This window comes from Ursus maritimus, unplaced genomic scaffold (genome assembly GCF_017311325.1).
Source record: "Ursus maritimus isolate PB19 unplaced genomic scaffold, ASM1731132v1 scaffold_9, whole genome shotgun sequence".
Lineage (NCBI taxonomy): Eukaryota > Metazoa > Chordata > Mammalia > Carnivora > Ursidae > Ursus > Ursus maritimus.
The window spans coordinates 43,125,853-43,153,042 of NW_024427107.1; the positions used below are offsets into that span (position 1 = coordinate 43,125,853).

General features: G+C 48.2%; 1 protein-coding gene across 4 annotated transcripts in view; it reads left to right on the plus strand.

Moving 5' to 3' along the window:
- MATN2 (matrilin 2) overlaps positions 1-27,190 on the plus strand; it is a 126,675-nt gene that overhangs the window by 87,337 nt on the left and 12,148 nt on the right. For all 4 annotated transcript variants that reach the window (XM_040625908.1, XM_040625907.1, XM_040625906.1 and 1 more), the window contains 7 exons: positions 3,116-3,238; positions 9,087-9,209; positions 12,610-12,732; positions 13,000-13,122; positions 22,966-23,088; positions 24,514-24,636; positions 26,893-27,015. In XM_040625908.1, coding sequence (XP_040481842.1) covers positions 3,116-3,238; positions 9,087-9,209; positions 12,610-12,732; positions 13,000-13,122; positions 22,966-23,088; positions 24,514-24,636; positions 26,893-27,015 — 861 coding nt within the window. The remainder of the gene's footprint in view (positions 1-3,115; positions 3,239-9,086; positions 9,210-12,609; positions 12,733-12,999; positions 13,123-22,965; positions 23,089-24,513; positions 24,637-26,892; positions 27,016-27,190) is intronic.

Here is a 27,190-nt window from a genome sequence, read left to right on the forward strand (position 1 = left end):
AATGAAATACTATAAAAAAAAAAACAACAACCCACCAGGCTATTGATATACACATGAACATGGATGAATTTCAAAATAATTATGATGAGTGAAAGAATCAAGACCCAGGGTGCCTGGGAGGCTCAGTCAGTTAAGCATCTGCCTTTGGCTCAGGTCATGATCTCAGGGTCCTGGGATCAAGCCCTGCATCGGGCTCCCTGCTTAGCAGGGAGTCTGCTTGCCCCTCTCCCTCTCCCCTGGCCCTTCCTCCCATTCATGCTCTGTCTCTGTCTCTCTCTTTCTGTCAAATAAATGAATAAACTCTAGAAAGGAAGGAAGGAAGGAAGGAAGGAAGGAAGGAAGGAAGGAAGGAAGAAAGAAAGAAAGAAAGAAAGAAAGAAAGAAAGAAAGAAAGAAAGAAAGAAAGAAAATAAGGAACCCAGACCCAAAAGAATACGTTCTATATGACTCCATTTTAATAAAATTCTAGAAAACACAAACTGAAATTTTTGAAAGATTAATGATTCTATGGGGCCAGAGAATTTGGAGAAGAATGAATTAAAGGCACAAGAAAACTTTTGAGAGGAACGCATAAGTTCATTATCTTGATTGTGGTGATGGTTTCATTGAAGCATACGTTTGTGAAAATTCATCAAGTTGTCCATCTTAGATATGTGCTTTTTGTCCATTGTACCGCAATAAAACTCAAAACAAGTAGGGGAGACTGTATTACTCAAAAATGTGAATGTCATAAAACCCAAGGAGGCTGTAGAAATGTTCTAGACTATCACTACTGAATTAGCACCTGTGATGAAGCAAATGTTCTCTATCTGCACCATACGGTGCGGTAGTCAGAAGCTACTGTGCCTGTCGAATACTTAAGATGTGCCTGGTACGACTGAGGAACTGGATTTTTAATTCAATTTTTTTAAAAGATGTATTTATTTATTTGAGAGAGAGAGCACACACACATGCTTGTGGGGAGGGGAGGAGCAGAAGGAGAGGGAGAGGGACAAGCAGACACAGAGCCTGAAAAGAGGCTCAATCTCATGACCCCAAAATCATGAGTCAGATGCTCAACCGACTGAGCCACCCAGGCGCCCCGATTTAATTTTATTTTAACCCATTTTGATTTAAATGGCCACATTGGATAACGTGGTTCTAGATTAAAGGAAGCTAAGCATAAATGAAAACTAAATATAATCTCTGACCCTATGCTGGATCCTATACTGGAAGAGTAAAAACACTATGAAGAACATTATTAGATCAGCCGATAAGACTAGAATATGGATGGTAGGTTAAAGTATTGTATCAATGTAAATTGATAAGTTTTATGACTGTACTGTGGTTACCTAAGAGAATATCCCTCCTCTTAGGAAGCATGCACTGTATTTAAGGAAAAAGACCATGATGTATGTAACTGACCTCAAATAGCTCAGAAAGGCGAGCAAATGATAAAGCAAATGGGGTAAAATGTTCACAATAGGTGAATCTGGGTAGAGTATTCAAGAAACAGGTGTTTCTTGTACCTCTATACTTGTATTTTTATGTTTGCAACTTTTTGTATATTTGAAATTGTTTCCAGGGGCGCCTGGGTGGCTCAGTCGTTAAGCGTCCACCTTCGGCTCAGGGCGTGATCCCAGGGTTCTGGGATCGAGCCCCGCATCGGGCTCCCTACTCTGCTGGGAGCCTGCTTCTTCCTCTCCCACTCCCCCTGCTTGTGTTCCCTCTCTCGCTGACTGTCTCTCTCTCTGTCAAATAAATAAAATCTTTAAAAAAAATTGTTTCCAAATAAAAAGCTCTAAAAAATACCTTATATGTGATTGTGATATTTTTTAAAGACTTCCAGTCTTTTGGAGCGCCTGGCTGGCTTAGTCGGCAGAGCACGCGACTCTTGATCTCAGGGCCATGAGTTTGAGCTCCACACTGGGTGTAGAGATTACTTAAAAATGAAATCTTAAAAGAACAAAAGAGTCCCAATCTTTTAAGGATACATTATGGAATATCTGTGGACAAAATGATATAACATCTGGGGTTTGTTTCAAAGTAACATGGAATCCTAATATGGGAGAAATGCAGATTGATTCTCTTGAAGCTGAATGATAGGTATATGAGTTTATTATACTCTCTGTCCATTTTTGTGTACGCTGAACATTTCCATGACTTTAAATTGGGAAGAATTGGCATCTACTCAGTGTTTTTCCTTTTAAGGATATTGTGTGCCTTTCTCTTACTCATTTTGTTTCTTATGGTACAGGGTGGGAAAGCTTATTTATTCCAAATTCTTCATTATGAAAATGATGTCTATAGCTCACATGTTCCTTAATAAAATAAAAATCCTCATCACAACAAAAATATTTCTTTTATGACCCCATCAGTGGGCCAACTATTTCAAGCAGTTTTAAGCAGTGTGTCCAGTTCCCATGATAGCAAAATCTTTGATCAGACACCCTTTGATAGAAGCCACTTTCCATATCTAAAAATACTTATACAAGTGAAACCCCATCATAAAAAATTCCACGTAACCTTTTTCTCCTTGATATTTTGGTTTAAATTCATGTGTACCTAGAGATCACATTCTCTGACTGTGAAGCCTTGAGAAAATGTAGGTGAGGGTGGGTCCAGTGAAATACTGAGAGCAGGACTTTGCGCTCAGAATATCTATGCCGTTCGCTCCTCCCTTTTCCCAGGAACTGACTTTGTGTCCTATTGTTTGGCTCAGTGTCTGAGGGCTTTAAGTGGTTTGGAGTTAGACTTCGGGAAGATTTCATTGTGTCAACTGCCTAAATTCCACAAAGCATTGAACGGAGCTCTCTCTTCCCAGCCTGTGACACAATAAACAAATGCTCCATCACACTCTTGTATTTTAATGGCTCTTACACGAACCAGGACAAGGAAAGCATCTTCACAAATTCATTTGCTGCATAAACATTTTGTAACATGTCGAGAAAGTTCTCACTGGGGGGCCATATCTCTAAACATGGAAATCGCTTCACTGAGAGATCCCTTCATAGCGGGAGTGTTTGAGGTTACAGGAATTTATCTGGTTAGGGAAAATGAAGACTGAAAATCCCTTGGTTTTCCTGTTGGATGTATTGTTTCATTCATCATTATTATGATTTTTCTTTCTCTCCAGAGATAGACTACTGTGCCTCGTCTCATCACGGATGCCAGCACGAGTGTGTTAACACGGATGACTCCTATTCCTGCCGCTGTCTAAAAGGTTTTACCCTGAATTCAGATAAGAAAACCTGCAGAAGTAAGTCACCCTGGGTGCAGGAGGGCTTGTTCCCATAAATGCCCCACTAATTTTCCTTTTCCTTGCAAATCTTAAGCAGGTATACTTGTACTTAGCATTTGTGTTCATTAACACTCTTTTGCCCTTGATTTTACCTTTTGTCACTCCTGATTCTGTGATGGGGATAATTTTTAGACACTGAATAGACTGGGTCTGCCCACGGAATTCATTGAGCAAAGTTGAAACCCAAGCCGAAGCTCTAGCCTATGGGAAATGAGGGCACGCCCTCCCTTCTCTTTAACCCCACAACATGTATTTGGGACTTTGAGAAAGAACAGCCTGGGCCCAGAGACAGGAGGTAAAAGGAGTTAGTTTCTTCCAGTTATACCAGGTGAGATACCTGATGGCTGCTAGGCGGGGGGAATTGTTGCTCTCTCCTCTTTGACGCGAAGGAAGAAAAAAGCTATGACTCTGGGGCGTCCCTGCAGCATTCCAGAGGCACATGGTGTCAGGAGGATGAAGTGAATGATGTGCTGAGTGACTCAACTGCCTGTCAGCTGGCACAACAAGGGGGATCTAGAGCATGGACCACAAATGGGATCTCCTTAAACCAGACTGTCCCTGAGAAACCACTAGAATGGAAGGTCCACAAGGACAGAGAGTCTTCTCTCTTTCTCACTCTTGAATCCTCAACAGCCCAAGGGCTTGGCACACGGAGGTGCAACACAAGACTTACTGAGTGAATGATTGAAGGAATGAGTAAATGGATCTCTCTGAGACTTATCATCCTGGAGAAGTTGCAACTATTATTTGAATTACTCAATCTCGTCGGAAAGATGGCCCTTTTAAGGCGTGCAGATTGTGAACTTTTTAAAAAAGTATTTCCTTAGTCAGTTGACATTTACACACATTGAATTCTTCATGTTCTCCTGGCAGTCTCGTTTATAGAACTTTCTGGAGCCCCCTTTTAGGGGTGTATGTTCTCACCTCTTCCTGGTGATATGTACAGCAGGGCTCTGCATCGCAGGCAAGACTGAATTTTCAAAAGCTTGACCATGTATTTCTTTTGAAAAAGCACTGGGGACTATAGAACTGAATCCAGACAAGCCACGTTCTGCTCCCAGGACTTACCCACTCACTCCAATAAGCATTAGACCTTGTTCGGTGGTAGTTGGTTGAAGAGGCCATGTTTTGAAACTGAGCCTCTCTTACAAAAGATAATTCCTACTGCCTTGCCTAGATGCAAACCCTGGGAACATTCGAGCATTAAATAAGAATTTTCACTGAGAGCATTCAGAATGTGAAAACAATTAGGTGGAATATTTTCCATTAGACCACACAGGCGTTCACTATGGTAAAGGGCCAACTTCTCTGGCCTGGCCGCTCCTCTCTGCTGTTTGCACCTTTTTCTAGGGATAAGTGTGTTAGTGGCTAACTATATCCAGGGAAAATCAGTCACAGGTGGACTCATTTGTAGACTGGTTCAACTCAGACACACATTGTGGTTGCAAGCTTCATGTGTGTTACTAATGGAGGGAAAAGGGTACAAGTTAAGCATATGGCCATCAGTGCAGGGGAATTTGCTTGAAGCTCTTTGCTTTTGTTTGTTTGTTTGTTTGTTTATTTGCGAGAGAGAGAGAACGAGTGAGCATAAGTGGGAGAGGGAGAGTGGGAGAGAACCTCAAGCAAACTTTGCACTGAACATGGAACCTGACGTGGGGCTCACAGCCCTGAGATCATGACCTGAGCCGAAACCAAGAGTCAGCAGCTTAGCTGACCACACCACCCAAGCACCCCTGAAACTCTTCATCTCTTACCTATCATCTAGGATTCCTTCAATCTCTGGCACTCCCCCACAACCTGCCTGGAGAGGGACTTGGAGTAAGAGAAGGGTCGAAGGAAGTGTACACATGCATTGTTATCAGGGGAGGAGGGAGGTCAGGAACAGAAAGGTGAGTGGAGAAGAAGTGACCATTGGGAGTAGTTTGACCACCACAAATGAGCCCACAGATAGGCCTGTTTGCAGGCTGTGGCCCAGTCCAGAGTCCCTAATGCTTATTCATACATGTTTAGCGATTATAGCTCCATTTCCTCTTTAGCCAGGTGTCCTACTTTTTCATCCAAGAAAAATGGAATTTGTTTCTAAAAACACCATGGCCTCACTAGCCCTTCTCCCAACCTCCTGCCTCATCGTTACATTTTCCATTGTCTGTGCGAACCCAGTACTGGGCTCCTGAGGTCAGCCTCTCAGAGCTGCCCCTGACTTAATGTTTGCACTCTGTCCATTATGGCAGACAGCCGTTCACGGAAGTGAGCGCTCCCTGTCTCTCTGGAGCATTACGTGGAAGAGGGAAACAAGAAATTAGATTTAAATCTGGAGTTTGTTGAAGATCTCGAGAGCATTGCAGACCTCAAGCTCAGGGTACAGGCATTTACCTTTAATAGATGGTGGATAGATGTGGGCGATTTTCAAATCTAATAAGAAATCTATTTTTCAAAGGAATTTGATGTCATCCAGTTAAGGTGGAAAACAAAGTTCAAGGCAGAATTCTACTGAAGAAAACTCTCTTGGCCGGGATTTGTTCTTCCTCCTCATCTGAGCACAATTTCTTTTTCTGGAAAGTACTGTCATCATTTTAAAGCATAAATTATTAAGGCGGTGGTGCAAAGCACAGAAACCGGGGCTGGCCTGGCTGCTGAGCTGGGGCCTGAGGGTGGACTCCCATGTGGGTGTGACCCGTGTGCTGGGATCCAGGATTGCTCATGCGGGCACCATGGCTGGTGCTCCTCTTCACTGGAAACATCATACTTGAAGAGCTGGGATGACGTCCACAGGTTGGCCTGAGCTGGGAGATGTGAGGGCTGGTCTTAGCAGTGTCACTCATACTGGCCCTACGACCTTGAACAGGCTGCTCTCCTCTGGATCTGGATTTGCTAAACCAAAGGAACATGACATCCTGCTTTAACATCTGGTAGCCTGTCCAATTTTTCTGAAATGCGCAATCTGTACCACTCCGTGGGAGATACAATCCACTGTCTGGGGTCATCCTCTTTCATGTTTCCAGTGAAGTCTCCAGCTCTCTTGTGAGTCGGCACTTATAAGCTCTGTTTAAAATTTGTTGTCTGACGGTTCTGCCCACTGACCTCACGCGGGGCTCGCCGGACACTCTGGGCTTCACCAGGTAAAGCCACCTGCAGGCCTGGCCCGTGTGTAGCACTTACAGTTAGCGAGGAGACCGAACCAGATATGGGGCACTTCGTAGTTACTCAATAAATACTGATGAAGTAATACACACGTGAAGACATGGAACTCGAGCATGTGAAGAAGGCCAAGATCTGCAGTTAAGCCTTTGTGATCAAGAACCATTTGGAGAAGAGTCGGTGTTGGATTGCTGTTTGCCAAATATCTGAGTGATAACATCTCTAAGAATCTAAATGATTTTCCGCTTAATTATTTCGTATGTAAATCTTTCTTAAAGATAATGCTGGCGGGGCACCTGGGTGGGTTAGTCGGTTGAGTGTCTGACTCATGGCTTCGGCTCAGGGCATGATCTCTGGCTCAGCTCAGGGCTCAGCGGGGAGTCTGCTTGAGATTCTCTTCCTCTCCCTCGGCCCCTCCCCCCACTTATGCGCAGGTATGCTCTCTCTGTCTCTGCCTCTCTCTCAAATAAGTAAATAAATGCTTGAAAAAAAATGAGAGAGATTGCTGGCTTTTAAAAAATTGTGAAATATACATAATATAAAAACAACATTCTAACCGTTTTCAGTGTGCCGGCCGCCAGTGGCATTAAGAACATTTGCATTATTACGCAACTGTTATCACCCTCAAACTCTAGAACTTTTTCATCTCCCCAAACTATCCCCAGTAAACAATGACTCCCCATTCCGAGCTCCGCCTCCCAGCTCCTGGCAACCACTATTCGATTTTCCGTGCCTCTGAATTTGCCTGTTTGAGTTACCTCCTATAAGTGGAATCATATAAAGTTAGTCCTTTTGTGTCTGACTTCTTTCACCTCACATAAAGCCTTCAGGCATCATCCACGATGTAGCATATGTCAGAATTTCCTTCCTTTTCAAGGCTGAGTTCAAGTCCCTGCTTTTGATTCTTTTGGGTAAAAATACCCAGCAGTGAAATTGCTGGATCATACGGTAATTCTCTATTTAATTTTTTGAGGAAACTCTATACTGTTTTCCATAGTGGCGGAATGCTGGCTTTTTAGAACAGCATTTACTGAAAACAATTTCACCTTTTTCTGAGAATGTAATGAAATGATTTCCGCAAACTCTCTGCTATGTGGCCCCAGACTATAGGGCTCTTTATACTCTGTGTCTCTTTGCTTGTTTTGTTTTTTTTTTTTTTTTGTCTGTTTGTATGTGACCGATGTTTTATTGACAACCCCCTTCTTCTTCATTGAAGCTCCTTGCTTGTTTCCCGGCATTCAGTTCTGTTCCACACAGGTGAGGTTGTTGGCGAGTTCCCGGCTGATGAAGTGAAACCGTGCACAGCTAACAATATCCTGCCTTCCCTCCTGCATTACAGGCAGTGCCAAGGGGTCAATGACACTTGTGGTGGCCCCTCTCCTCTTAGGCCATTCCCTGCGTGCGGTGAGAGTGCTCTATGCGTGCTCAGTCTGCAGCCACTTCTGCTCAAACTCTGTGCACGTGGAAGGTTCTACATGCCGGTCACCTGGGAGGGCGCGTCATAGCCCCTTGAAGGGATGGTTGCCAGGCTGGCTTAGATCAGTCATGATTCATGCCTTGGGGGTCAGGGTTCAGTCCCAAGAAGTCAGGGTAGTGGTTGCTGGCAAGGCAAGCAGCAGAGTCCGCCACATCCCCAGAAGAAAGAACAATGCATTCAGACGGATCCAGCTCAGCCACCTAGGTGACAATTCCCCCGACACCAGTCTCGGAAGGCCCGCCACAAGGTCATTGTACTTCCTGTCCCTGTTCTCCGTCTCCCCTGTAACCTGCTCTTCATGGGGTCTTGTGATTTTAACATTTTCTGCTGGGAAATGAAATGCTAATTGGCTCCCGGTGAGGCTGCTGCTCCCGCCCACTGGCAGAAACCCAGCTTGGATGGGGGCGAATGTCTGTTTGGGACCCAACTGCCACAACCTGGGGCAGCATCAGATGTGTCTTCTCCGCTTTCTTTTTTTTTAAAGTATTTATTTATTTATTTAACAGAGATAGCCAGCGAGAGAGGGAACACAAGCAGGGGGAGTGGGAGAGGAAGAAGCAGGCTCACAGCAGAGGAGCCTGATGTGGGGCTCGATCCCATAACGCCGGGATCACGCCCTGAGCCGAAGGCAGGCACTTAACCGCTGTGCCACCCAGGCGCCCCTCTCCTCCGCTTTCTTGATATGGAGGCTGCCGTGATCTCACCAGAGCGAGACTGAGCATCTGGACCCTTCTTAATGCAGCTGCCACATGCTGCCTCCCCTAGATAGCTGGAAATTTTGCACAGTGAGCTTATGTTGGCTCTGCCTTGTGCTGTCCGATGTCATTGTCAGACATCACTGCAGACAGTGGTTCCCTACATGCTTTGAGCCCTAGTGATCCGATTCACTGGAAGAAAAGACTAACTGGATTTTCCCAGCATTACCGTCTTTCTTGGGAAGGGATGGGTTGGGAATTGTGATCCTCAACCCATTTCACCAGCTTTTGGCCATCAAAAGGGGAAAGGACCCAAGGTGGAAGAATCCAGACTTCTGATCCCAGGTTCTCCTTCAGACCAGCTCCCAGAGAGCAGGAGCTGTCTTCTCGGTCCTATAGAGCACCTTATTTACTGAGTATCTGCCAGGAGGGGCTGACCTCACAGCCCTGGGAGAAGCCCAGAGCCTTCAGGAGTGTCTGCCCTTTCTCCCCTCAGGGATCAACTACTGTGCGCTGAACAAACCAGGCTGTGAGCACGAATGCATCAACACGGAGGAAGGCTACTACTGCCGCTGCCGCCGGGGCTACACCCTGGACTCCAACGGCAAGACTTGCAGCCGTGAGTGTGCCGGGGGGAGGGGGGCGGGGGGTTCGGACGGGAGGGCGCAGTTCACATGCAGGCCGCGGGGCTCACTTCTGAAGCTGCTGGGTCTCCTAAGGGCCTGATGGTCCGACAGGCTTACCCTTCCTTGCCTCAGTTTCATCATCTATAAAATGGGTCTATTCATGCTACCCACCTCACAGATTGGGTTGTGAAGATTAAAACAATCAATACATATAAAGCACTTAGAAAAGTGTTGCTAAATGTCCACAATAGCCAAACTCTGGAAAGAGCCCGGATGTCCATCAACAGATGAATGGATAAGGAAGAAGTGGTGTGTGTGTGTGTGTGTGTGTGTGTGTGTGTATGGAAGAAGTGAGATATATATATATATATATATATAGAGAGAGAGAGAGAGAGAGAGAGAGATAGATATAGATATAGATATAGATATATATGATGGAATACTACTCAGCCATCAAAAAATGACATCTTGCCATTTACAACAATGTGGGTGGAACTAGAGGGTTTTATGCTAAGTGAAGTAAGTCAGCCAGAGAGAGACATATCGTGTGATCTCACTCATATGTGGAATTTAAGAAACAAAACAGGATCATAGGGGAAGGGGGAGAAAATAAAATGAGGAAATCAGAGAGGGAGACAAATCTCTGGGGTAGCTGGGTGATGAGTAAAGAGGGCATGTGATGTAATGAGCACTGGGCATCCTAGAACACTGATGAGTCACTGAACTGTACCTCTGAAACCAATAATGCACCGTATGTTAATTAATTGAATTTAAATTAAAAAAAAAGAAAAGTGCTGTTAAATATTAATAAGCACTCAATAAATATTAGCTAATATTCTTCGCTGTCGAGAGTGCCGATTAAGTCAGACCTGCCGGAATCTAAAATCCAAGCACGACCACCTACTAGACATGTGGTCCCGGGCAAGGTATTTAACTTTGCCAAGCCTTGGTTTTCCCATCTGTTTAAAAAAGTGACAATAATAGCACTATTGATGGGCTTGAGTTTTTAAGGGGAATAAGCAGGACCATTTCAGTCTCTTAGCCTGGGTCTGGCACAAGGAAAACACAATGAAAGATAATCATTCATTATGACCACGGAGCCTGGGAGAGTGACCAGTGCGGCTGCAGGCTGGGACAAGAGGCCAAAAGGGACAGACCTCAGAAAGTACGTGGGTTACCACAGAGCTGGTCTGAGGGCGGAGCTGGGAAATATGGGACTTTTTGTGAAGACTTTCTTAATTTTCCTGTGCAGGAGGCACAACAAATCTCCATTTGGTGATGTAAATGTGCGGAAACTCGCAGGCTTTGCCAGCTGGCCGGTTCCATCGTGTTTTATGAGGCACAGTCTCCACTGGCCCAGGCCAGCGGGGGTGGGGGCACATGAGCACCGCCGTGGATGCCTGTGACCCCGCTCTGCTGGGAGAGGGGCTCCGTGACGTGGCCCAGCACAAAAGGGGCCCTTTGTGCGGCTTTCCACCCGGCAGGCCTTACATCTACTCCAGCTTTGGGGATAGAGATAGATTGTGAATGAGAACAGTGCAGCTGTTGAGTGCTGGGACCTCAAACTGCCAGAAGGGGAAGGTTCACAGATGAAGTATTAGGTACAGAGCAATCCTCAGGAAAACTTGTGCCCCTTCAGTCTATAGAGGGAACAAAGTGCCTCCATTAGGCTTTCTAAGGACTGATCTCGGAGGCCAAAGAACTTTGGAACCAGAAAGTTAGTTCTGGTATGCACTTGCCTCTGGGAGTCTCTGAGTCCTGATGAGAAGCTGGTGGGGAGCAGGAAACGCCCTGGTCAAGATGGATCTGCCTTCTTCCAGGAGTGTGGGGTCTGCCGGCTGACAGCCCTGGCCCGTGTCCCAGAACAGGCTGGGCATGACCTGGTTGAGCCCACCTAGAGCCCCAGGGGCCATGGCCTGTTCCTCCCTGCCAGCATGCCTTGGGGGAGCCTAGAAGGGCTCAGAAGGGGAACCAGAAGAGATTGGGCCATACTGTCTCTCTGGGATCAAGTAAGAAATTCCACTTAGCTTCAAGAAAGTATAAACCAAGCCATTTCTTCCCAGGAGTTCCCAAAGAAGGCCATGGTATCCTGTTCCCCTCAAGCACTCAGGGAGCCCCAGGCCATAATGAGAGCAAGTCCTTATGAGGAGCACACTCTGAGGCTGTGGTGAGCCCTTTCCAGGCACTCACTCACTTTATCTTCACAGTAGCCTTAAGAGGCATCTGCAGTCTTATCCGTATTTAAAAACAGGGAAACTGTGGCACAAAAAGATTGAGTCACTTTCCTGGTGTTGCATGACTGGTTGATGGTGGAACCAAGATGTGAATATAGGCTTCTGGCTCCTGAGATCCTGCAAGCGTCTGCAGTAGGCACATCCAACGGTGGAATGTTCCAGAAGGCACCAGCCCCAGGCGCTTCTGGGGAGTCAAAGAGGCCTACTTGATGGCCCGGCACAAGGCCTTCAATGTCTGTCCAGTCCCTGGGTGTGCGTTTTCTCCATCAAGGAAACCTGGGAGGCAGCCTGCAGGGCTGTCTGTGGGAGCCGCTCACCACAGCTGTGTGTTCGCTGTCCTTCGGTGCTCGCTGCCCGGCGGGAGCAGCTGTGCAGCGCTCGGGTGCCAGGATCGGCCACACAGGCAGGCTGTGGCTTGGTTTGTTTTCTGAATCTGGGTGTCCTGGGGAGGTGGGATGAAAACAGTTTTTCTGTGTCATTTTCAAAGAAAAATGAAACTATGCAATTAATTCTTTCCCAGCAACACTTAGTAAGCACCCACTCCGCGATTACCATGTGCCAGCTAGAGTTCTGAGGGCCTTACACGTATCAACTCCTCTCCTTCTCACCACATTCCTCCAAGAAAGCAACCGTCATCATCCCCGTTTCTCAGGTCGGGAAACCATGGCCCAGAGGCCAAGGGACTGCCCAGCATCTCCTGGCTCGGAAGTGGTGCAGGTGGGATTGGAGCCCGGCTGGTTTGATGCCACAACCCTTGTTCTTAAGCTGTGTGGCTTTGGGCAAGCAGCTGGGTGTCTCTGAGCCTCGCTTTCCTCTCTTAGATGGGGCTCACAGCTGCCCGTAGCCCTGAGGACTGCAGATTAGGTGCCAAGGCCCTGGTACAAAGTGCTGCCGTCACCAACACCACCACAGGAGGGGTAGACGCTTTACTCCTCAAAACACAGAAATGGGAAAAGCAAACAAACGGGGCTGATTTTCCAGAGGCCAATTGCACCAGGTAGAAGGAAACCTCCCAGCAGTGCCCTTTGTGACGCCAATGAAGTAATGGCTCCTATGCCCCCTCCCCCAACACACACACACAGGAAGAGGGTTTTCTCAATGCCCCATTGCTGGGGAGTGTGGTCAGGTTATTTTGTGTTTTCGTGTGTGACAAACGCAGGAGTGGATCACTGTGCGGAGCAGGACCACGGCTGTGAGCAGCTGTGTCTGAACACGGAGGAGTCCTACGTCTGCCAGTGCTCGGAAGGCTTCCTCATCAATGAGGACCTCAAGACCTGCTCCAGTGAGTCCCCTCCATGCTTCTCTTCTACGGAAAAGCTTCGCAACAGGGGTGAAAAATAGGGCCGCTGCAGGGGAGCGTAGTTCACGGTCCTCTCGGTCCTCTGCCCTTTTCTGTGCTCCGGGAAGATGGTGGGGGATGTCCTTTGGGGACTTCATGCCTCTGAGGGGTGGGGGAGCAGACTGCCTGACTTTGGAGGTGCGGGGGGGGTGGGGGAGATAAACAAGGCTGAGGCTTGCCGCCGACTCACCTGGCCATCTGGCTTTGCAGGGGCGGATTATTGCTTGCTGAGCAACCATGGCTGTGAATACTCCTGCGTCAACACGGACCGATCCTTTGCTTGTCAGTGTCCTGAGGGACACGTGCTCCGCAGTGACGGAAAGACGTGTGCCAGTGAGTGTTCTGGGGCTTGGCACGGGCCCTCCGTGGGTGGACTATGCAGCCAGGCAGGGCCAGCGCGAGTGGGCCTTAAAGCCCTCCTGCAGCGATTTGAGCCCTGGCGCTGCTCCCCCCACCCCGGAGCTTCCTTCCCCTGCTCCCCAAGACGGCTTGTTCCTATTTCTAGAGCGCGCCTCGGGTCATGCTGAAGCTGGACAGAGCCCTACTTCTTGTTTTATCTTCTGTACCCCTAATCTGGCCCAAAGTGGTGGCCGGCCTGCAGTGCACAATACGCATCACGCAGACCCCTTGCGGAGCGCTGACTTCGTGGCAGGCTCTGGGCCGAGCACACGCCACCTCAGGCTGTGGTCATACTGTGGAATCCCCCGCTCAGCCCTGTCAACGGGGTGGGTTCAAGCTTGGTCTATGGGACTCCAAAGTCCATCCTGGGAGATGGGGAGGCTCCTGAGAAACCTTCCCTGCCCTGGCTTCATAATCTGGCAGCAGAAGGAGAGGTGGGCAGTGATGTGTGCTGGGTACATATATCCTTGCAGCTGGCCCCAAGTCCGTTCCATTAATTTAGGGGAAAAAAAAAAAAGGCCCCCAGACCTCCCTCTCTCCTCACTCAAGAATGTTGTGTCTTCTGCCCTGCAATCCCACTGGACTAAGGTAAAGACTTAAAAAAAAAAAATAGTCATTTTGACAGAAGGTGTCAGAAGTGGAGGGAAAGGACTATAATTTTCCTTCCCCATCCTGGTGGTCTTTCTGGTTATAGGACTAGCTTCCCTGACTACCTATACAACATAACCTAAGTCATCCACTTTTTTTTTTTAAGGGTGTTCTTTTTTTTTTTATGTTCAGTCAGCCACTGTATAGTACATGATTAGTTTTTGATGTAGTGTTCAATGATTCATTAGTTACATATAACACCCAGTGCTCGTCACAACACGTGCCCTCCTTAGTACCCGTCACCCTGTTAACCCCTCCCACCCTCCTCCCCTCTGAAACCCCCAGTCTGTTTCCTGGGGTCCATAGTCTCTTATGGTTTGTCTCCCTCTCTGACTTCTCCCCCTTCGGATTTCCCTCCCTTCCCCTATGGTCCTCCGTGCTATTGCTTATGTTCCACATGTGAGTGAAACCATATAATTGTCTTTCTCTGCTTGACTTACTTCGCTTAGCATAGTCCCCTCCAGTTCCATCCATGTTGATGCAAATGGTGGCAAAAATTAACAAAACAAGAAACGGCAAATGTTGGTCCTCACACACAACATTCGTTGTGGAGAAAGGGGATCCCTCTCCACTGCTGGTGGGAATGCAGGCTGGTACAGCCACTCTGGAAAACAGTCGGGAGGTTGCTCAAGACGTTAAAATAGAGCTATCCTAAGACCCAGCAATTCCACTACTAGGTATCTACCCCAAAAATATAGATGTAGTGAAAAGAAGGGGGACATGCACCCCAATGTTCATAGCAGCAATGTCCACAAAAGCCAAACTGTGGAAGGAGCCGAGATGCCCTTCCACAGATGACTGGATAAGGAAGTTATCGCGTTTTAAATTTGTCCATTCACATGGGCAGGTGCGCTGAGGTGCGCCCCTCTCTGCAGACCATGAGAAAATGTTTCCCTCGTTTGTGACAGATTCTGGAGTCTCGGCGAATGGGTTATGCCTGTATGGCTGGCTTGTAGCTGCCTGCCTGCCAGCTGCCTCTGGGATGGCTACTGCCGCCAGCGCCGGGAGGGTGTGGGCATTGGGCGCAGAAGGAGGGTGGGCGCGTGGGATTGCATCTACACATGACTGCATGCCAGAGCCAGATGCATGGTTTTTTATTGGTTTGCTTTAATTTTCCATCATCTTGGATTATTCATGCCCTTCCTTTGTCCGCACCCCCAACCTTACTATGATCTTCAGGAGCTAACTATTAGCTGGCTGGAGGACTTCCAAGAAACTCTCATGACCTTTCCCAGCAAACACTGTCCCTTACAGTCGCACACCCCACCCTCCTCACCCAGGTCCACATGAGTGATGCCACTAACACTTTTACACGTTGCACATTTTCCCATTTAAAGTGCAGTGCAATCAGAAGTGAATTTTGATGTGTATATATTTATATATGGTTTTGACTCTATGAAAGCTTCTGAGATGATCAGATAGGTCAGAATTATCCTCTGGGAATGGTGGTACCTAAGAAATGAATTTTACCCACCAGCAATACATAGGCGTTGAACTGTTCCCCTAATTGAAGGCTGTCTGTCTGCCCTGGGATGATTCAGCCTGGCTGCCCTGTCCTGTAATAATGGGCTTTGTTTTTAGTGTGGCTGTTGTTAACTGGGGGCTATGTTTCCCAGCTCTATGCCAGATGACAAAGAGCCTGATGACATGACTTCAACTTTTTGGAAAAGCCTGCTGGGCTGGGGAGGGGGGAGCCTGCTGGGGGCCAGCCAGGCCTGGCTCAGTGTATAAGGGTGTCCTTCACCCTTCAGAAAGGCAGCCTCCTCTTAGAGCCTTGATAGCTGATGGCCCGAAGAACACTTCACCCACTTTCCAGAAGGTTCTCTGAAGCATAGAGAGCAGACCCATGTTCCCAGGGCCCTGAAACTAAGTGGGTATTTTTACCCCCATATGTCTGTCTGCAGGCACCCAGAGCTCTCTGGCCTCTGGGGTGAAGCCCATCCTCCCTGTCCTTGGCCCCCCAAACTGTGATTGTAAGTTCTCCCTAGGAGCCTTCTTTGTGTTGGGGGGTTGATGCACAGACTGGGGGCTAAGGTGGGGAGGGGAATGGGGTAGTCTCTTCTACAAGCTGTAGCTGAAAGGCCTCCTCCCCTCTCTATCTCCTGGTGATTTCCCTGAGGTAGACCTTTTGCAAGGGTGTCCCAGCATCAGGAAGATTCCACAGGCTGGATGTGCACAGAGCACACTGCCCACTGGCCTGCCAGCTCCTGGGGGTTGAGACTGGGACTTGTTTGGAGTCAGAGTTCCCAGGCCTGGCCCACAGGAGATGCTCAACGAAGTTCGCTGAGTGAGAGGGTGAATGGCCAGAGACCACCTGTCTTTTTCTCCTGTGGCACCGGGCACAGGCTCCACTCCCTGCTCAGCAGCCTTCAGTGGCTCTCCACTGTCTCCCAAAATCAAGTTCCAGTAGCGTTTCTCAATTTGGCAATGTCAGAGAACCCCTTCCTCCACCTCTTGAGCCCCACCTCAGGTCTTCCCTGATCCCTCCAGTTCCTCAAGAGGGTAAGTCCCATTATACTCTGAGCAGCCACTGTACCTCCAGCCTCTCCTTTCTCCACTTAGCACAGCCTTCCTTTCCCAGCCTTGCGGGTGGAAACCCAGCCTGTAGACGACATTCCCCATGGAGAACTTCCTGCTGCCAGCTCACTGGGAGCAGCTCTTCTGCCCTCTCACCCTGTGGTACTCTTTGCACAGATCTGAGAAATAATGTGGCAGAGTCAAAAGAATACTGACCTAAGAGCCCAGAGACTGGGTTTACATCTTGTTGCTTCCACCCTGGGCAAGAGAATTGATCCTTTCTGGATCTGATTGCTCAACTGTCTACTTGGAATGATGGTTTCTGCCTCTCTGTCAGGTTGCCAAGTGGCACAGGGAGGGACAAAAGTTGAAGTGTTTTGGGAACTTGTAAACTGCCTTAAACCCCTAAGGTACTCTTGTTGTGGTCTTTCCTCCCACCATGAGCTGCCCTGCATCGAGGAGAAGACTGAGGTAGCACCTTGCCTTGTTGCCTGGAGACCTACCTCCCAGGGCTGGGCCTGCTTCAGTTGGAAGGATCCTAGAGATGGGCCACCCTGGGAGAGGTCAGACTCATGAGCCCCAAAGGCTGCTGTCAGACCCTGGCGAGGGCAGGGTGCTGACAGGAATCTGGGCCGCAAGCCACAGAGCACTGGGAATCCTAGTCCAGCCACCACAGGCTATGGAGGCCTGCTGGGGCCTGATGCCCTCCAGCTTGACTTTGAAAGGCAGAAGCAGCCCTGAGCCAGGCAAATGGAATGTTGTCATCTGCTCAGGCCGCCATAGCAAAACACCGTGGGTTGGGTGGCTTAAACAACAGCAATTTATTTTCTTGCAGTTTGGGAGGCCAGAAGTCCAAAATCAAGGTGCAGGCATGGTCATGTTCTGATGAGGACCCTCTTCTTGGCTTGCAGATTGTTGCCTTCTTGCTGTGTCTTCACACGGCAGTAGTTGGGTTGGTGGGGGGGGGGACGAGAACAAACTCTTAAGGACCTTAATCCCATCATGGGGTCCCCACCTCATCTAAACCTAATTACCTCCCAAAGATCCCACCTCCAAATACCACCACACTGGGGGATAGGGCTTCAAAGTATGAAGTTGGTAGGGGGAGGAGGACACCATTCAGTCCATAGCAGGGAGTGAGGGGAGAAGACCCCCTTCACCGTCAGTGTATTCCCATTATAGGAACAGAAGGAAGCTTCGAGGTCTTCCATTTCTTCTGTGGGAAACAAGCACAGGAAGGAAACTGGCACCTCCAAGCTGGCCCTGAGGGTCGGTGGCAGAGTTGGGACTAGAACTTGGGTCCCCTGATTCAGGACCTCTTGCCCAGAGTGAGGTGCCCTCTAAACAGACGTCTCAGTTCAGCTATTTTTCGGTTTGTCTGAGCAAAAGCCATTGCGGAGTTAGCAAAGGACTGGCTGGCTGCTCCTAGTTTTATTATAAGAAATGCCTGAAAATGGTGTCATTCTATCTCTGCGCCCTCATTACCCTCTTGGCAGGCCACCGTGGCTTTCTCCCTCCGGGGTTGGGGTGGTTTTAACAACCTCCTACGTAGAGCCGCAGACACAGGATTGCCGTCTGTCATCACCACAGAGGTGCACGTCCACGGAACACATGACCCACAGTGGCTGTGCCACAGACATCCGTGACTCACCGGATGTGGAATCCAGATGGGAGCGCGACCGTCTCCACCAGCACGCAGGGCTGCGAGGTGTGGGTCCTACGCACCCCTGCTTCGTGCTGAAACCTGTAATCATCCTGATCACAGATTGTAGATCCCATTCATGACGGAGTTGAGTGAAATGTGTGGACCTGCCTCCTTAAGGATGAAAGGAAGAGGATTTTTCTCTTGGAGGGAAAATGTGTTCTTCCTGCATCCTGAGATTTTCATACCTCCTCTCATCCGTTTCGTTTAAGTGGTGGTTCCCAGTAGCTGGTCCTCACTCTCGTCTCTGGATTTGAGTCTGGGCACTTGCGTAAGCTCTCAGTCTGTTTGCTCTCATTCTCCACAGGCACTGACCTGCACCTGCAGCGTGCCACTGGGCTGGGCGACTGGGCCTCGCTGGGGTCGAGGCCGGTTCTGTTTCTGCCCTGACAGAGCTCACAGTTTCTCAGGGAAGAAGGAAATTAACACCCTTTCACGTGATGTGGGAGCATGTGGCAGAGGGACCCTCAGTCAGTCTAGAGGAAGTTTTCTGAGGAAGGTGGGGATGATCTGACATCTGGAGATTGAAGGAGTGAGCTAGCCAGAGATGGAGGGTGTGATGGACTGAATGTCGGTGTCCTCCCAAATTCATATGTTGAAATCCTAACCCCCAAAGGTGATGATATGAGGAGGTGGGGCTTTGGGGTGATTAGGTCATGAGCATGGGGCTTTCATGGATGGGATTAGTGCCCTAATAAAGTAGATCCCACAGAACCCCCCTCCCCCAGTCCCTTCCACAGTGTGAAGATACAGGGAGAAGTCTCCAGCCTGGAAGAGGGTCCTCACCCAACCACACCGGCGCCCGGATCTCCGACTGCCGGCCTCCAGAACCAGGAGCTATAAATTCTGCTGCTTACAAGCCACCGGTCTATGGTATTTTATGATAGCAGCCAGAACAGCCTAAGACCGAGGAGGAAGAGCTTCGCAGGCACAGGGAACAGCACGCAGAAGCCCAGAGAGTGAGTGGGCTGGGGGTTGAGTATTGAGCACCAGCAGGGGAGAACGGACCTGGAGGAGCAAGCAGAACAGGTGACCTCCAGCCTTTAGAGTTACATGAAACTGTTTGGAGGCCCGGTCTCCCTTGAGAAAATGATTTTACTTTGTCGTCTGAGAATCTCCCAGCCTGAGTAGACTTGGCCGAGCTAGGATGACCACTGCAGGTGCCCCTGGACCAGGAAACATGAAGGTGGTAGATGTGTGGTCTAATCCCACCCTTGCCCCCAGCACAGCTGACACAATTCACCTCGGCAGATTCAGAGACCTTGGCAAAGTCACCTCCCCTCTCTGGCCATGCGTTTCCTCAGCTCTAAAAGAAAGGGTTGGACCAGTAGATCTCCTGGGCCCCTTTCAGCCCAAAGACGAGGATCGTGCCTGGCACAGAGCAAGTGCTCCAGAAACACTCACTGAAAGGATGAACTCCTTGCTGGGGTACCCACCATTCTCCCTGGGCTGAAGGTACCCCACAATCCTGGTCAGGGATGGGGACTCCCTTTGCCTGTTCGGGAAACACTGAAGTACTTTCCTGTAGGGGGTGTCTCTGGCTCTGGGCGGAAGCTGACTCCAGGTGGGTTTCCAGACTTGGTTGAATAGGAAGCAGCTAGAACCCGTTGTCGGGACGTTGACTACAGTACACCTTGGGCATTTTCTAATTTACCGCGTGTGGTTCCTTGATTTATGAGTGACGCAGACCATCCCCGACATGCAGAAACTGGACATTTTGCTAAGCGAATGTGAAGTGTGCTTAATTCCCTTGTTGCTGGACACTTGGCTTGTTTCCCACTTGTCATTATTACAAACAATGCTGCCATGAAGCACTTGAAAGTATATCCCTTCATATGGTACAAGGTACCCGTAGGAGAGAATTTGTGAAGTGAGGTTGCTGGGTCAAAGGTACATTTTGTAACTTTGGTAGATGTTGCCCGATACCCCTCCGTAGGGGAAGTATGCCCTTTAATGTGTTTGAATTTTGAATCTCCTGCCTGTTCTCCCGGTGATTCTAATGCTCCTGTGAGGTGGAGAACTCACCACCGCTCTACCGTCAACTGATGAGATGCTCTGAGGGGATGAGGAGGGAAGAGGTTAAAAACCCAGACTCCACATGTGCTTTAGAAGCACGCGCCCAACAGGGGCACCTGGGTGGCTCAGTTGGTTAAGCAGCTGCCTTCGGCTCAGGTCACCATCCCGGGGTCCTGGGATTGAGCTCCACCTCGAGCTCCCTGCTCGGTGGGGAGCCTGCCTCTCTCTCTCCTTCTGCCCCTCCCCCTGCTTGTGCTTGCTCTCTCTCTCTCTCTGTCAAATAAATAAATAAATAATCTTTAAAAAAAAAAAAAAGGCATGCACCCAATAAAATTTCAAACAGTTGTTAATGTGAACACTCAGGAGAGCTCGGAAACTGGGCTGGGAGCTCCTGTGATAGTTGTAGCCAAGGGTGACGAGGACAGTGGCTTTGGGCTCAGCAGGCTCCTGATAAAGGAAAGCAGCACCCGTCCGTCTGGAGCAGGGGCAGACCACCAGGGCTCAGGAGCTGTATGGGAAGACTCAGCCACTCTTCTCACTGACAGCCTGAGATGCAGCCAAGGAGACAGGACGGGGCATGGGGAAAGCGTGTGCTGGGTTGTGGGGCGGGGGGTCGATATCTGTCTGGATTATGGCTTGACCAGGCTGGCCTGAAAGAGTTATAGCTGTTTTATTATGTTGGAAAATGGAGTATTCTTAATATAAATTCATAGTGGGAAAAAAATGCTCACCTCCACAGCCAGCCAGCTGTCTGTATCATGGATCACTCAATTGTATTTCCACTCAACACAATGTGAGGAACTACCCCAAGCCATTGGGGAATGTTCTGCTTTAATGATGAGTCTACATTGTGCCCAGAGAAGTAAGTCATGTTCAGAGCAAACAGGACAGGCCAACTCTGCTTTGACTCTCTTCTGCAGTTATAATTTTCGTTAACATAATATTTTCCCATTGTTCAGAGATTTTGGCAGCACTTCTGCCCAAACGAAGACAGGCAAAATTCCCTTCATGTTTGAAAGCTTACTTTACGATATAGCAATGCAATGTAGTTGGGGAAAATGTGGGATTTATTATCAGATTACATTTTGAGTCTGGGGCTATCACTTATTAGCAACTGATCTTGGCAAGCCATTAACCTTCCCAAACCTTAGTCTCCCGGCTGGTAAGTGAGAATAAAAACAGCTGCTTTGACTACCCCACAGTGTGGTTCTCAGGACTCCCCTCCAAGAAGAAATACTGCAACACGCATTAGAAATAAGTGTTCGGTCTGTGCCTGATTGTACAAGTGATGATGTACTTCTGAGCCTTTATTTCATAAATTCAGTGTCTATCCATTGTAAAATCCTCGATCTGAGATGATTGAGTTGACTCTCAGAATTGCATATCATTCCGATAAGAAGTCACTTCCCCCATGTCCTCAGTATCAGGCTTTTAAAATATCAGCTTGGTTTTTGCAGAGTCACAGACAGAAGCTGCCCCAGCCCTGTGGATGGCAAAGCCCTTTTTGTTCTATCCTGCAGCCTTGGTCATCCATGACTCTTCTCTCGTATCCATACAAAGATGGCCTCTTCGTATCAACCCGTCAGCAAAGCACGTAGACTCTACCTTCAATATACAGCCAACAGTCTGACCATTTGTCACCATCCTGGTCGGGGCCACCAGGCTTATTGCAAGAGGTTTCTCTCAGCTCTCCACGCTCCATCCTCACTCATACCGAGTCCACCTTCTACGACAAAGCCAGTTCATGTGTCCTCACTGCTCAGAGCCCTCCAGTGACCCTTCCTCACTCAGATCCCACTGCTGCCCGTGAAGCCCATAGGTTCTGCCTCTTGCTGGCCTCTCTGGCCTCATCCCCTGCCAGGCTCGGTTGCTTGGGTCCCACTTACCTCTTTGCCTTTCTTGAAACGTGCCACACATGTTCCTACCTCTGCAGTTTGCAAATGCTGTTCTTTGCCGAGGGTGCTGTTCCATCCAAATACCCACACTCACTTGTCTCTTCAGGGCTCTGCTCAGGGGCACTGTTATCTGCCTCAAGCCCTCCCCAGCCCAGGCACATTCTCTCTCCCCTCTCCTGCTTTTCTCCACAGCGCTTTTCCCATCTGACATATATATCTGTTTGTCTATTATTTGTCTTCCCCTTTCTTCCCTCCCACACCTGCTCCCAAATGTAAGCCTCACAAAAGCAGAAACTGTGTCTTATTCATTGTTAAATCCCCAGAGCCTAGAAGAGGACCTGACTCAGAGTAGCGACGCATAAAATAGTTGGTGACTGAATGAACAGATGAAGCATGGTTTACCTAAGTGTGACACGTACATGTGGACACAAGTGAATACGTAGATAAGTTGATATTATAATTACGTGATAACCAACAAAGGTGAACTTATTTTCTAATATTTATAGGCCATTTATAGCTCTCCTTTTATAAACTGTCTTTCATGTCTTTTGTTCATTTTTCCTACGGAAATGATTTTATTTTATACACTCTTTATAGATGAAGAATTTTTGCTCATAGGCATATTTTCTGTTTTGAAATGTGCATTGTGGGATAAGACACTGCTCTAAGGTGTCTAAAATGTCGGGGACGCCTGGGTGGCACAGCGGTTGAGCGTCTGCCTTCGGCTCAGGGCGTGATCCCGGCGTTGTGGGATCGAGCCCCACATCAGGCTCCTCCGAAATGAGCCTGCTTCTTCCTCTCCCACTCCCCCTGCTTGTGTTCCCTCTCTCGCTGGCTGTCTCTATCTCTGTTGAATAAATAAATAAAATATTTAAAAAAAAAAAGGTGTCTAAAATGTCTTTTAAGATTGAGTAAGTTACTAAAAAAAAAGATTGAGCAAGTCACTAATGTATGAACCATTTCCTTCTTCTGTTTCTCTAATTCCAATTGGATTCCCAGAATTGGACTCCTGTGCCTTGGGGGACCACGGCTGTGAACATTCCTGTGTAAGCAGTGAAGACTCTTTTGTGTGCCAATGCTTTGAAGGGTATATACTCCGTGAAGACGGGAAAACCTGCAGAAGTAAGTTTTTACTGGGGTTGTCTCACATGACCGTGTCTCATCTTTGCATGAATTTCACCATCCTGATCTCTGTTGAAATCAGTTACCCTCAAAAGCCAATGCCACGTGACTATTAAAATAATCTGGGGTCCTGGATGGAATCAGAAAAATGACATCAGGTTAAAAACTAAGAAAACGTAAAAGAACTGTGGACTTTAGCTGTTATTAATGTATCAGTATTGGTCCGTTAATTGTAACAAATGTATCACATTAATGTAAGCTGCTAACTGGGTTTGGCGTTTATGGGAATACTGTGCTATCTTCTCCATTTTTCTGTAAATCTAAAACTTTTCTAAAAAATAAAGCCTGTTGGGGCGCCTGGGTGGCACAGCGGTTAAGCGTCTGCCTTCGGCTCAGGGCGTGATCCTGGCGTTATGGGATCGAGCCCCACATCAGGCTCCTCCGCTATGAGCCTGCTTCTTCCTCTCCCACTCCCCCTGCTTGTGTTCCCTCTCTCGCTGGCTGTCCCTATCTCTGTCAAATAAATAAATAAAATCTTAAAAAAAAAATAAAGCCTGTTAAAAGAAAACAAACAAACAAATGGACAAATGAAAAAAGCCAATGCTTAGAGCTACAACTGAAGTTGCTCATTTGTGCCCTGTGGCAAGAAACAAGATGCCAGAAGCTTCTAGCCTTGCCATTTATTAGCTGAGCCTCTGTTTCACTTCTCTGAGCCTCTGTTTATCTGTAATAATATTTTTTGTTGTGCTGATAGCACAGATCTCTCATAGAGACCACCTTATGATGAGTCCATGCTTATGTCTCAGAAAGCAAAGCTTTTTAGACGGGGGCCAAGATGTCTCTCTGTTTCATCAAAGGGGAGTATGTAACCCTGAGCACATGATTTCCATCCCCATCAGTCACCTTTTCCTCAAGCTTCTCAAAGCACTTTGCAACGAGCAACTTGTGCTGACGCATTTGAAGAAAAGATAGGTAATTGGAATTATGACTGATTTTTCAGACAGACAGGAAAGGTAAGGCCCTAAGAGTGACTCTCCAAAGCCGTATGTCAGGGACGAAGCCAAATTTGGATTTCAGCGTCACTAGTCTGAATTGAGGTTTGATCTTCCAAGTCATTATATCAGACCAACAGCGTTTCCTTTTGATATCAGAAACTGCATCTACAGAAAGCCAGTGATTGATTGCATTTAACGAGATATTGAAGTAGGTGCTGGTGAGTGCTGGCGGGCATGATGGTGAGGAAGTTTGAAGAGTTAACCTAAATTAGACCCGCTGACCTTCATCCTCAATTTTACTTTCCTCCCGTGGATCACTGAGCTCAAGCGGGCCTGGGCTCTGGTGGCTGCGATGCGTGGATCCTTCAAGGTGAAGCCCGGGGAGAATGTAGGTTGGTGAAACTGTTTTGACTTGCTCTGCTGTCCTCAGGGAAGGATGTCTGCCAATCAGTTGACCACGGCTGTGAGCACATCTGTGTGAACACTGAAGAGTCGTACAGCTGCAGGTGCCTGGAGGGGTTCCAGCTTGCCGAGGACGGGAAACGCTGCCGAAGTAAGTGGGCTCCGGGTAGAGATGAAGGCTTCCCTTGGCGGGACACGGGCAGTTAGATAACTTCATTTGGTATTTAAAATCTTCCCTTATAGTCATAAGGGAATGCCTTGGGTGCTCCGAAAGTGTTTGCTAGTGACCCGTACAGGAGACCCTTGGTTCTTCAGGACTTTCTCGTCAAGGTGCTGAGTCGTCAGGCTCTTTGCGACTCTCTGTTTTCTCCCTGTTGCTGGCCCTTCCACAACCATGTGTGGATGCCCAGAGCCTCCCACAGAGCCTGGCTTATCATTGGGCAGAATTAGAACCTCTGCCAGCAATCACCCTGAGGAGCACAGATAATGACAGTGCTTTTTCTTCTTGGAAGACCTTATAAGTAAGGGTAGAGGGTGGGAGAGAGATGAAGGGATTTTTCCGTGGGTTTTATTTATTCATTTTCTCTACTGTTTGCCTCTGTAGGTCCTCAGAACAGATTCTGAGAGTTTACTTAGAAGGTGCATCAAGTTCCCCAGAGAAACAGAGCCAATAGGATGCGTGTGTGTGTGTGCATGTGTGTGTGTGCACGCACACACGCGTGCCTTTATACAGAGACACAGAAAGAGAGGCAGACGGACAGAGAGAAAATCTGCAGGGCAGGCCAGCAGTCTGCAGACCCAGGAAGAGCCGATGTAGCAGCTCTTACCCAAGGCAGTCTGGACGCAGAATTCCTTCTTCCGTCGGGGGGAGGGGCTGGTGGGGGGATTCCGTCTTCTTTCTCTTCAGTCCTCCAAGTGATGGGATGAGGCCAACTCGATGGAGTGTACTCTCCTTTACTCAAAGTCTCATGGCTGAAACGTTAATCTCATCTAAAAAATACCTTCACAGCAGCATCTAGATTGGTGTTTGACCAGACAGCTGGACAGTATCCTGGGCAAGGTGACAGATAAAATTAACCATCGCAGCACCCAGAAACAGAGACAGACGGGACACATGAGCTTGGTGAAGTGGGTATTAGAAGAGTGCAGGGCAAGGATTTTTCTCCACTGGGAGATTCTGAGCTGTTAGTCCCTATTTGGCCCTGGGGAGTGGGGTGGGGTGGGGTGGGGTAGGAGGGCGGGGGGTGGTGTTGGAGCTGTCTACTTGCTTTTGTTGACATCCCGCTCCAGTGGGCAGGATGGCTCTTTTTTCGTTAAGACCAAATCAGTGCATTTGCTGTTCAAGTTGATTTTGGGGAATTTCCTCACAGGCTCCTTTGAGATAAGCTGGGACACCCCACAAGTCCACAAAGCTGGCTTGAGCAGTGTCCTCATTCCTCCACCACGAAGAGGGGCTCCTACCTTCAGCGAGATGTTCTGTTTGAACGGCTGAGTCCCGGGATGGCGCTGGGACCCCGGCCTAACGCTGCAGATCTCCCTGCACAGTCCTGTTCTGCCTTCGCACGCGGGGTTCCCTCCATGGAGAGCACACCCGCAGTTCTGCCCATGGTGTCTGCCCAAGCTGAATGTTCATGATTTTATTTATTTATTTATTTACGTGCACCATTTATTCATGCAACATATTTTTTGCTCAGCACATGGAGCTGTTGTACACCAGGCACGACATCTAGGTCTGGAATTTGATCACGGGATCAAATACCACCATTCCCACTTCGAGGGGGATCCGTAGGTACCAATCCCAACTTCACAGGACGCTTCTCCTTCTAGGGAGCTAATGACAGAAAAGAGCCGTCAGCTTTCATGTCATGGAGGACGAGCACAAGGGAGACGCATGTCTCAGCTGTGCCATCAACTTGCTGCATGACCTCGGGCGACTCCGAGACTGTTTTGAGTTTCGTCATGTATACGCTGGGTATAATTATTCCCGCTCTCGTCTTCTCGCAGGATGTTGTGAGGACTGGAGGGCTGTAACTACTCTGAAGCATTTAAAGTACCTCGCCCGTATGGGAACCGGGGTGTGGGGGATAGCTGTGGGAAAAAGTTAGTAGCTTGGGAAAATCAAAACCCCGAGCAACATCAAATAATTCTAAAAATGAAAAAGAAATAAAGGGTACCCGATGACCCATTTTACCATTCAGGCTTAGGGAGCTGGTGCTTTCTGAGAGGAGCGTCTCCCTTCTCACGCCCTGTCCTGTTAGAATGAAAAAAGGGCATATTATAAAAGACAGTTCAAGCAGAGATGGGTTTTTAAAAAATGGGTTAATTCCTTGATCTGTCCTGATGTGACCATTCAGTCCAGCTCATTCCTGCATGGATGGGGTTGCTTATCTTCCAATCTTTCCCTCAGGGAAGGATGTCTGCAAATCGACCCACCACGGCTGTGAACACATTTGCGTTAATCGTGGCAACTCCTACATCTGCAGATGCTCAGAGGGATTTGTTCTAGCTGAGGATGGAAGACGGTGCAAGAGTAAGTGATCCGAACTTGGCTTTCTGCTTGAATTTGGTTTGGGAGCAATCGCTCTTTGGCGTGTTTTCAGGAAACAAATCCCTCACCTCTGTTTCTCCCATAATGGAGTTTAGGGGAGGCACCTGTGGAAAAACTTGGTTTTAGTTGACAATAAGTTCACTACCCGCCAAAAGGC